Raw genomic sequence first — 12,757 nt, forward strand, 5'->3', positions numbered from 1 at the left:
CAAGTAACTTATTTCTGTTTTCACTTATTTCTGGAATTAAAAACAAAATGAAACAAAATAAAAATCACTTTCTATTTTTTTTAGCACAAGAAAACTTTATATATCTGATATTTTAAATTCCACTCAGAAGCATTAAGATGTTGAAGAAAAACTATTTAGGTACAGCAAGGTTATCACAGACAACTATTTAATAAAATCGTCCAATTAAAAGTTTCTTTTCAAGTCATAGTTCGAAGATCATTGATGCACTGATTCTATCAGGGAAAAATATAGCAATCTACAGTGATGATCATCATAGCATTACTGATTAGTGCTTACCAATAATTTGAATCACACGCAGAATCACATTTCCCATGATATTTCCTTTTATGTTTCACATATTTGTCTCACAGGTTAGTAAATGGAATTGGGGGAGGGGTGGATGAGAGACATAAAAATCTATGGGAACACGTGCAACAAAAATATGCAGTATCACTTCATGTACACTTCTGCCTTCTTCATGCAAAGATGCCTATAAAAACGGAGACAAATTTTCTAATAGCTGAATATTACATTAGCTCGGTAACAAAAACTGTTAACCAATTCCATGATTTTGCATGAGCAAGAGAACTGAAATGTTGAAAGGTTTCCAGCATAAGTTTCCATGGCCCAATTATGCTAATTAGATCTCTAAGAATAAAATGAAACAGGTTTATTCCTTGCTTCGGTTTCTTGTTCTTTTGACGAGAGAGCAGAACAGCCCAGTTTTTGGAGGAGGACCCATCAGCATTGGGGCTTGGTTCTTGTGTGTAATTTTTATCTAGGAAAAGAAAGAGAAAGAGAGTAATTTCCAGACAGAATACCATTTTCAGAGAATCTCTGTTAAGGTTAATAATATTCCACGAGTTACCAGAACACCACAAGTGTAAAATGTAGTTTCAGGGTGTTTGTTATTTCAAAAATAATTTTAAGGGAGATAAAAATTTGCCTTTAAGCCAAATTCCAGTGCTTGGTTTTAATGAAAACATAAAAATTAACCACAATCACATTTTAAATATCATTATCTCCACCCTCACTTGTAGCAACACCCCAAAACTCTTTGTTTCAGTACATGATTATCCAGTATAATTCAATGACCATTTAAAGCAGGAAAGGATGTACCATGACAGCATTCACAAGTCCAGTTACAGCCCAACATCAAGATACACAGGGTATCAAGGCAAGCCTTATTTATCTTGCTAATCAGATTGTTTCTCTCTTTCAACACGAACTGCAAGGTTTAATTTCAAAACAATCATTAGGAATGAAAGTCAAAAGTTAACGTGCGTAAAAGGTCAGAAATGATGAACTAGCTTTCTAATTTGTTAATTAATTGGTAATAGAATAGAATCAAATATTGAAAAGCCTGCTTCAAACACTTTGAGAGACAGTTCTAAAGCTACTCGTTTTGATTTCTTTGATGTAAAACTACGAATCACCTTAAATGAGACAACCTTAAAGTAGATTATGTCTGCAATTTTCTCTAATTCAAGTCTAAATTAGAGAAGACATTTTATGAATATATGCTATGCTCAAAGCTAATTGAAAGCAATTATCAAAGTGGCATTTTGTCTGTGACTTTAAGATACATTGTAAGATAATAAATGATTCTCATTATGTAATAAAAAGGTCACATCTTGCCTTTGGGCTAGTGACGCTAAGAGTTTTTCAAAAGCAATCGGAGACATTTTCTTTAGAGAACTGTGACTAATACAAGAACCATCGCTTATTAAATATCAGTTGTCACCTGCACAGCACCCGCATCAGAGATGAGTATTTCTTTCAAAAAGAAACACCACCTCATTAAAAGCTCCAAAAATATATCTCTTAAAGTGCATCCCTGACATTTTCAAGTTAAAATGAATATCCTTCACTTGTCATTCACTAATAGCAATAAAACAAAACAAAAAAAAGTACGTCACATGGACAGGATCATTAAAATCAGCACTGGGGCTTTTGGGAAATGGAGATTCACTTCACAGTCTAGAAAGGCAGAAGTATGCCAAAAACCTGGAAGAATGAACAACTTTATTTAAGTCTGTAGGAATCAGGTTATTCTGGGAAGATTCAGTGTTCTTTTCTTTACTGTAAAAATAAATTGCACCTGTAAAAGGCCAGTAGGCTAAGTCAGCCCCAAACTTTCTGGATATATGATTTTATTTTATTTTTGTTATCTTATGAACTATGGAATTGACAGCAATATGCTTGTGATCCCAGACTGCACACATCTATGTAGACTGAAAAAGATCTCTACCAGGTTGTCTCTCTTAATAATTGTTTTGGATTATGACATTGATTTTTAAATCCCCCTGAACCGTACCTTTATAAAGTATCTAATGCAACATCATTCCTTCATTTATTCATTTTGTAAACTTTGTTTTACCCCTACTATGCTTCAGACACTATACCAGGAACTTTTAATGAACAATGGACAATCTCTACTCCAAGAAATTTTAGTCAAGTAGGAAAATGAAATTTAACAAGCAGGATATTGGCCACTCTGATTTTTAAAATTATCTAAAACCCGTTGTTTTGGTTGTTTGATCATTCCTATGGTCTAAGTACACATTTCTTTCTTTAATCTAACATTATTTCCATAAAAAAATAAATATATATATATTAATTGTCTATTGTTTATGGAAATGAAAAACAACTGGCTATGTTTTCCTCTGAGGGGAAATAACGTGAATGAAACTAGCATTCATAAAATGTCTATTATGTATCTAAGCTCTTTACATAGGTTATCTCATTGGATAATTAAATGTCTTTGTATATTTGAACAGAAGCAAAAAGTACTCTATTAAGGATAAGAATGATTCCAGTCCAGGTGAGTTCTGTGTGTGGTCACGGAAAGTCTAACTGTAGTCTCCAGAAAGCTGTAGAGACTTAAGAGTTAGTTTAAGTTCAGACTGCCCGTGTCAGAGAACTTGGTTAAGAGGGCCTCTGCAGGGTGCCTGGGCAGCTGGCTCAGTCAGTTCAACATCCAACTTTTGATCTTAGCTCAGGTCCTAATCTTAGATTGCAAGTTAAGGCCCTGTGTTGGGCTCGATGCTGGGTGTGAAGTCTACTTGAAAAAAAAAAAAAAAGTAAATAAAATAAACAACCTCTGCGGGACTGAAAGAATGACTCACATGCCTGTTTTGTATACATTCCACACTCTTGTGTTATTATTTTTATTTTTTTGAGAACCTGATACCTAGTAGGAAAACAGCAATGAGTAAGGAGCAGATCTTATCTCTAAAGACATTAGAATATATTAAGTTTCAGCAATCTGAAGACATGAGCCATATATTTGGCAATCTTTGACTGCTTCCATCTTTCAACAACCAGGCAGTTACTTCTTAGCTGTTTCTTAACATGTCAAATATTTATCAAGCACCAGCTATAAGCAAGGCAATCTGCAACTTGATTTTGATTCGTTTGGAAGAGAATCTGAAATTTAAAATTGTGGGCACTCATAAGCAATGGTGATGGGGCTTCTAGAAGCTGGGATGGCTGCATGAAGGTAGAAGAACACGCTTTAAAAATGCAAGATAGGGGCGCCTGGGTGGCTTGGTTGGTTAAGCGTCCGACTTTGGCTCAGGTCATGATCTCACAGTCTGTGAGTTCGAGCCCCAGGTCGGGCTCTGTGCTGACAGCTCAGAGCCTGGAGCCTGTTTCAGATTCTGTGTCTCCCTCTTTCTCTGCTCCTCCCCTGTTCATGCTCTGTCTCTCTCTGTCTCAAAAATAAATAAACATTGAAAAAAATTTAAAAAAATGCAAGGTAAATATTGTCAGTAATAGAAGAGCACCCTCCTATATAAACTCTTCACTTCTACATATTACCTATTCTTTTGCAAAGCAACGGTGCCACAAGAGAGGACCTTCTACTGTTCTACCGTTCTGTGACTCTTTCTACTTCTATCTTCCTATAACGTATTAAAATTGGGAACGTCTAAAAAGATAAACATGAAGGGCGCCTGGGTGGCGCAGTCGGTTAAGCGTCCGACTTCAGCCAGGTCACGATCTCGTGGTCCGTGAGTTCGAGCCCCGCGACAGGCTCTGGGCTGATGGCTCAGAGCCTGGAGCCTGTTTCCGATTCTGTGTCTCCCTCTCTCTCTGCCCCTTCCCCGTTCATGCTCTGTCTCTCTCTGTCCCAAAAATAAAATAAACGTTGAAAAAAATAAAAAGATAAACATGAGAAAATTTGATTGCAGTTTCAGTTTTAGAAATATTCAACACAAAATAAAGATGCACACGTTGAAACCAGATCTAGGATTACAAGGCAGTTTTGTTTCTACTGTATTATCAGTGTTGCATAGCGTGAGAGTTTCACTTCATAATTACAATATTGAGTGATAACAAGATTAAAAAATAGTAAGATTTGGCTCTTACTGTGTGCTGAGCATTATGCTAATAGTTTTACACAAGTTATTCAGATGCTACCTGTTTCATCCATCTCTTTGAGTTGCCCTAAACAAAAGTCTATTCCCATAAAAAGTATTATTGTTGAAGAGTATAGAAGTGAAGTATCATTTCATTAAAATGATAGAATAGAATAGTGGGCTTATATATCATAGTAGTAAATGGTGTGTATGCCTACTAGACACTTATGTTCTCCATAAAGGACCTTCTTTAGCCCAACTAAAATTGAGGGAACAGAGCAAAGTTTTCCTGACTCATTCTCCAGGCAAGTTTAGAGTGACTCACTGGTATTTTCTTTTCTAGTTCACTGTTTTCTATCACTGACTATTCTTGATACCCTTTGTTATAAAGAGTAATGTTTCTTTTCCTCAGGTTATATGAACACTTTGTTCAACACTGAGTCCCTGGAGGCCCTGGCGACTCACCTAAGTGCTCATCAAGCTTTCTGTCAAAAGAGCATCCAGGTTGGCAGTGTAGGAAGATCCTGAACTTACCTTCTCCCATGGAGATACTAGATTTGCTACCACATGAGGATCATTTCCCTCTGAAATATATCTGAGAATGAGATAAACTGCTCTCCACAATAGAGGATAAAAGAACCACATTGAGACAGGTAGGAAAAGCCCCACCCCTGGCACAGCAACACACAGAAGGGAGGGGTGTCACCAGACAAGCGCTTCTCCTGGAGAAGCAGGAGGCAGGGATTCGTTCCCCACATTGGGTACTCTAGCTCCTGGGATCTGAACCAAAGAGATGAATCCCAGAATGTATGGCTTGGAAAACCAACGGGGTTGACATTTATAGTTCCCAAAGTTAAAGGAAACTGAGATTCCCCCCTTGAAGGGCTTGCACGCTGTCTTCCTTGCCTTGGGACCCAGCAAAACAACAGCACTAAAAAGCACCTACACTATACGTGAGGAAGATTCATTTGCTGATGTAGGGGCATGGGCTGGAGGGGCAGGGGATAGTTGAAATGCTCTCTGGAGACAGAGGAACTGGAAAATAGAGGTCACTGTTGCACTTTCCCCATAGCCTACTAGCGCAGGTGGATGACCTTGGATATGGCACCCTCTTGCTGCCTTGCTGAGATGGACAGGGGCAAGTGGTTGTGGTAGTTGCTGACACAGGAGGGCATTGGTGGTTACAGTGCTCCCCTTCTCTCTGACTAGGGTGGCAAGCACAAATGGTCATGGAGTCCTCGTGCTCACTAGCTAAAGTCTGGGAGAAGGGGGGACTGCAACACTTCCCAGCCCTCGGGCTGGGGCTGGTGAGTATGAGTGAGCCAAGCATTCTCCCATTCCAGTGCATACACAGACATGGCATTCTCCAGCTGCCTTGCCGAAACCAGTGGGCACACACAATCCACACATTTGGACACCCCTTGCACACTTGGCCCTGGTGGCCAGGAGGCCTAGCATTCCAGAGCTCCACAGCACTGTGACAATTGGAAAGACAGTTCTTGGCAGTCCACCACCCCCAGGGCACTGCACAGACAGCAGACTGAAACACAACCCTAGTCTTCCTGTGACAAACGCCTATATCTAGAGGCTAAGAAGTACTCCCAGGGAATGTAAGTGGGGAGACACCATCCTTGAGCACCACCGTGGTCTTGCTACAGCTCCACAAAACTTCCCAGAAAGGAGCTTCTACAGTAATCTGAAAACCCCAGTTATGCAACTGTCACCCAGGGGATACCTCCAGATCTCCTGGTCTGCAGACCAGCAAGGATTACATATGGGGCCCCACTGACTTTAAACATTTGCATCCTTTAAAAGCTGTTTCCTGAAAGTAGATGCTAAATGAGATTCCTCCTCTTGGACTGCTGACAGGTCTTGGCACACACTCAACAATTGAGACATACCAAGAATAAATTTTGTGGTTTAGAAAATCACAAGGGTTCAAGAGACAACCAAAATCTAGGGCAAGGTTAAATAAGAAGGATCATCACCTACACAAGGCCACTCCTTCAAGATGGGGAGAGGTAGTTGTTTTCACTTAAAATATAGAAACAAACACAGAGTCGAACAAAATGAGAAAACAGAGAAATATGTTTAAGATGAAAGAACAAGACAAAACCTCAGGAAAAAAAATACCTTAATATTGCAAAGATAAGTAATTTACTTGATAAAGAATTCAATGGTGATCGCAAAGATTCCGATGGAACTTAAGAGAAGAAAGGATGACCATACAAAAACTTCAACAAACAGACAAATAAAATTGCATGGAAAAAAATAACAAACGGAAGTTACAGAGTTGAAGGATACAGTAACTGAACTGAAAAATACGTTAGAGGGGTTCAACAGCAACTGAGTGAAGCAGAAGAAAAAGTTAGCAAGTAAGAAGATAAAGCAATGGAACTCAACTTGGAACAACAGAAAGAAAAAAGAATTTTAAAAAGTGAAGGTAGCTTAAGGGACCTATGGAACCACATCAAGTGATAATATTTGCATTTATAGCAATCCCAGGAGAAAGGGACAGAAAAGTTATTTAAAAAATAATGCCTGAAAACTTCCCTAAGTTAGAGAAGGAAACAGACATCAGGTCAAAGAAGAACAGAAAGTTCCAAATAAGATGTATCCCCAAAGAGCCAAGCTAAGACAAATTATAATTAAAATCTCAAAAGTTAAAGAGACAACCTTAAAAACAGCAAGGAAAGAAAAAAAAAAAAACCAAAACCAAAAATCAACCTTGTTATACACAAAGGAAATCCCATAAAACCATCAAGAGGTTTCTTAGCAGAAACTTTGCAAGCCAGAAGGAGGTGACATGACATATACAAAATGCTAAAAGGAGAAACCTTCCAACCAAGAATACTGTACTCAGCAAAGTTATCATTCATATTTTCAGGAGAGATAGAGTTTTCCAGAAAAGACGAAGCTAAAAGAGTTTATCACTATTAAACTGCCTTACAAGAAATATTAGAGGGGCTTATTTAAGCTGAAAGAAAAGGATATTAGTTAATAACAGGAAAACAACAAAAGTAAAATTCTCACTGTAAAAAGTAAATATAAAGGTAGTAGATGAATCAGTTATAAAGCTACTAAGAAGATTAAAAGACAAAAGCAGTAAAATTAAAACTATAGTAGTTATATAAAATAAAAAGATGCAAGAAGTGACATAAAAACATAAAATGTGGGGGGCAGGGTACAAATATAGAGTTTTTGAATGTGTTCAAATTTAAGTTGCTATCAACTTAAAAATAAACTGTTACATACATAGTATGGTATATATGTGAATCTCATGGTAACCATGAAACAAAGACTTACAGTAAACATAAAAGTAAATGAGAAAGGAATCTAAACATAACACCAAAGTCATCAAACCACAAGGAAAGAGAAAAAGAAAAGAGAGAAACAGAGTACCTACAAAAACAGCCAGAAATAATGAAGAAAATGGCAATACATACATACCAATCAATAATGACTCTAAGTGTAAATTGACTAAATTCACCAATAAAAAGATACAGAGTGACTGGAGAGATTAAAAAACAAAACAAAACAAAAAACAAGACACACTTAAGTATTGCCTACAATAGACTCAATTCAGAAGTAAGGACACACACACTGTAAGTGAAGAAATGGAAAAATATCTTCCATAAAAACTGAAAAGAAAACCAGTGTAGCTCTACTCATATGAAACAAAACATACTTTAAAACAAATACTGTAACAAACTGCATAAAGATATAAGGGTCAATCCAGAAAGGAGATACATAACATTTACAAATGTATATGCACACAAAATAGAAACACCTAAATATATAAAGCAAATATTAACAAACCTAAAGGGAGAAATTAATAGCAATACAATAATAGTAGGGGATTTTAATACCCCCACTCACATCAGTGAATAGATCATCCAGACAGAAAATGAATAAGGAGACTTTGGTCATAAAGGACACATTAGACCAGAATGGACTTAGTAGACATACAGAACGTTCCATCGAAAGGCCACAGAATACACATTCTTCTGAAGTGCAGATAGAATATCCTCCAGGAAAAGTCACGTTAGGCCACAAACAAGTCTCAATAAATTCAAAAAGAGTGAAATCATGTCAAGCAACTTTTCAGATCACAATGGTATAGAACTAGGTATTGATTACAAGAAGAAAGCTGGAAAACACTACTTACACATGGAGATAAAACATGTTACTGACAAATATTGGGTCACAGAAGAAATCAAAGGAGAAATTAAAAAAAATACCTAAAGACAAATAAAAACAGAAATATGATATAACTAAATCTATGGGATGCAGCAAAAATGGTTCTAAGAGGGAAGTTCATAGCAATGCAGGCCTACATCAAAACATAAGAAAAATCTAAAATAAATGATATAATTTTACCCCTAAATGAATTATAAAGAGAAGAAAAAATGATGCCTAAAGTTACTAGAAGGAAGGAAATAATAAAGATCAAACTGCAAATAAATGAAATAGGGACTAAAAAGGCAATAGAAAAATATAAATGAAATTAAGAGATGCTTCTTTGGAAAGATAAACAAAATTCACCAACCTTTAGCTAGACTCACCAAGAAAAAAATACAGAGGACTCAAACAAAATCAGAAATAAAAGAGGAGGGGCCCCTGGGTGGCTCAGTCAGTGAAGCATCCGACTTTGGCTCAGGTCATGATCTCGTGGTTTGTGAGTTTGAGCCCTGCGTTGGGCTCTGTGCTGACAGCTCAGAGCCTGGAGCCTGCTTCGGATTCTGGGTCTCCTTCTCTCTCTGCCCTTCCCCCACCTGTGCTCTGTCTCTCTCTATCAAAAATAAATAAATGTAAAAAACAATTGAAAAAATAAAAGAGGAAAATTTACAACTGTTACCACAGAAATACAAAGTATCATGAGACTACTTGGAACAATTATACACCAACATATTGGACAACCTAGAAGAAATAGATAAATTCCTAAAAACTTATAATCTTCCAAACTGAATCATGAAGAAATAGAAAATCTGAATAGTCCAGGTGGCTTCACTGGTGAATTCTACCAAATATTTAAAGAAGATTTAATACCTATGTTTCTTAAACTCTTCCAAAAGCTGAATAGAAGGAATGCTTCCAAATTTATTTTAAGAAGCTAAAATTAATTACCCTGATACCAAAACCAAAGAGAGACACCACACACACAAATTACTGATGAATACAGATGCACAAAATCCTTAATCAAATATTAGCAAACTAAATTCAATACTATATTGAAAAAGTCATACACTGTGATCAACTGGGATTTAGGGATGCAAGGATGGCTCAATATCTGCAAATTAATCAATATGATGCACCACATGAACAAAATGATTAACATGTAATTATTCCAATAGATACAGAAAGGCATCTGACAAAATTCAAAATTCAAGCTGAACCACAGCTTACATCATACTCAATAGTAAAAAGCTGAAAACTTTCCTCTAAGATCCAGAATAAGATAAAGGATGCCCATTATCCCTGCTTTCATTCAACAAAGTATTAGAAGTCCTAGGTGGTGCAATTAGGCAAGAAAAAGAAATAAAAGGCATCCAAGTTGGCAAGGAAGAGAAGTGAAAGTGTTGCTATTTGCAGATAACATGATACTACAGATAGAAAACCTTAAAGTTTTCAACAACAACAACAAACAACCTGTTACAACTGAAGAAATGAATTCAGTAGAGGTGCAGGATACAAAATTAATATATAAAATTTTGCAGTATTTCTAAACACTAATGATGAACTATCAAAAAAAAAAAAAAGAAAATGATCTCATTTACAATAGTATCAAAAAGAATAAAATATCTAGGAACAAATTTAACCAATTAGGTGAAAGACTTGAACAGTAAAAACTAGAAGACACTAATGAAAGATATTGAAGAAAACACAATAAATGAAAAGATATTGCATGCTTATGAACTGGAAGAATTAATATTGTTACAAATGTCCACATTACCTAAAGCAATCTACAGATTCACTGTAATTCCTATCAATATTCCATAGCATTTTTCACAGAAGCAGAAAAAAAACCAATTGTAAAATTTGTATGGAACTACAAAAGATCACAAACAGTCAAAACAATCTTAAGAGATAAGAACAAAGCCACAGGTATGACATTCCCTGATTTAAAATATTTACAAAGCTAAGGTACACCAAACATTATGGTATTGGTAGAAAAACTGACACACAGGGTCAATGGAACAGAAAAGAGAGCCCGGAAATAAATTCATACCTATATGACCATGAATTTACAACAAAGGAGGCAAGAATACATAATGGGGAAAAGACAGTTTGTTCAATAAATGCTGTTGGGAAAACTGGACAGCCACATGCAAAATAATAAAACTGGACCACCATCTTATACCATATACAAAAACAAACTCAAAATGGATTAAGGACTGGAATGTAAAATCTGACCATCAAATGCCTAGAAGAAAACATAGGCAGTAAACTCCTTGACATTAGTTTTAGCAATGCCTTCTTGGATCTGACTCCAAAAGCAAGGGAAAGAAAAGCAAACAAAACAAAACAACCCCCCCCAAAAAAAAACAACAACAACACCAAAATAAGCCAAATAAACCAAATAAACACATGTATGGCATCAAACTAAAAAGCTTCTGCAAGCAAAGGAAACTATTAGGAAATAAAACAAAAATGCAACCCACTGAATGGGAGAAGACATTTGCAAATCATATATCTGACAAGGAGCTAATATCCAAAATATATAAAGCACTTATAAAACTCAGTAATAGCAAGCAAACCAACAGTCTGATTAAAAAATGAGCAGAGGATGGGACACCTGGGTGGCGCAGGTTAAGGGTCTGAATTTGGCTCAGGTCAGGATCTCGGTATGTGGGTTTGAGCTGTGCTGACAGCTCAGAGTGTGGAGCCCACTTCAGATTCTCTGTCTCCCTTTCTGTCCCTCCCCCGTTCTCACTCCGCCTCTCTCTCTCAAAAATAAATAATAAACACTTTAAAAAAAAGAGCAGAGGATGTGAGTACATTTTTCCAAAGACATACAGATGGTCAACAGGCTGATGAAACGATGCTCAATAATTATCAAGTAAATAGGAATCAAAACCACAATGAGATATCACCTTACACCTGTCAGAATGACTATTATTAAAAGACAAAAAAATAACAAATATTGGTAAGGATGTGGTATATCTCAATTATACCTCAACAAATAAAAAACGAAAACAGAGGTGAATTTATTCTCTCTTCAAGGAGTTCTCAGATCTGCTGAAATAAATGCATAACTTTTTCCATAATTTTTATATTATCTAATTTTATCCTCCAGCAACTCTTGGACATCTGTGTCAATATCCTTAGTTTTCAATATATGACAAAAGTTTGGGTTCTTTAAGTGGTGTTACACAGCTCATGTTGGTGAGTCCAAGAACTGGGTTTGGGAGATGACTCTCCAGCCTCCGAAGTATTCCTCCTTAATTCCTGCATCTGTGCCTTTGTGCCAGCTATTGGCCTGGAGAACCTTCCCTCTTTTTCCTGCTAATGAAACTTAGATTCCTGTCATGCCCATCTCAAATCAGGTATTATTGTGAAATTTCAAAGCACAGGGATAAAAAATATTCCAAATGCCCTTTCAGAGGAAAAACAGGTGACTTACCAAAAAATAAAAGTCAGCATGGCATCAGGTTTTTCAAAAACATTAGTGTTAGAAGAAAATGGAGCTACACCTCCAAACCCAAGAGAAAAAGTTAATTTTACTATAGAATTCTATACTTAACATATTGATTAAATATAAGGGTACAACGGAAACATTTTCAGTCATGAAATGATTGAGTTTACCTTTTATATGCCCTGTAAAACATATTTGAGGGTATTCTGTAGCAAAACAAATGCATGGCCTAAGAAAGAGGTTCAAAACACAGAGGATCACACTGCCAGCACCAGATGCTGGCAAGGATGTATAACAACAGGAACTCTCATACATTACTGGTGGGAAGTCAAAATGGTACAGCCACTTTGGAAGACAGTTTGGTAGTTTCTTGTAAAACTAAACATACTCTTATCATAGAGCCCAGAGTTCACACTCCTTGATATCAATCACATGATTTGAAAACACGTCTGCACAAAAACTTGCACATGGATGTTTATAGCAGCTTTATACCTAATTGCCAAAACTTGGAAGCAATCAATATGTCCTTCAGTAGGTGAATGGATACATCAATTATAGTAGTTCCAGACAATGAAACAGTATTCAATGCTAAGAAAGAAATGAGCTGTCAAGACATGAAAAGACATAGAGGAACCTCAAATATATATTACTAAGTGAAAGAACCCAATCTGGAAAGACTACATACTGTATAATTCCAACCTATTACATTCTGGAAAAGGCAAAACTACAGAGAAGTAGA

At 36.4% G+C, this 12,757-nt stretch overlaps 1 protein-coding gene across 6 annotated transcripts in view; it reads right to left on the reverse strand.

Annotated features, from left to right (window-relative positions):
- Positions 1 to 204: 204 nt before the first annotated feature.
- The window catches only part of DGKB (diacylglycerol kinase beta), a 667,308-nt gene continuing 654,755 nt past the window's right edge, over positions 205 to 12,757 (reverse strand). For all 6 annotated transcript variants that reach the window (XM_047848700.1, XM_047848697.1, XM_047848698.1 and 3 more), the window contains one exon: positions 205 to 799. In XM_047848700.1, coding sequence (XP_047704656.1) covers positions 692 to 799 — 108 coding nt within the window. In that variant the 3' untranslated portion in view covers positions 205 to 691. The remainder of the gene's footprint in view (positions 800 to 12,757) is intronic.

Source organism: Prionailurus viverrinus, chromosome A2 (genome assembly GCF_022837055.1).
Source record: "Prionailurus viverrinus isolate Anna chromosome A2, UM_Priviv_1.0, whole genome shotgun sequence".
Lineage (NCBI taxonomy): Eukaryota > Metazoa > Chordata > Mammalia > Carnivora > Felidae > Prionailurus > Prionailurus viverrinus.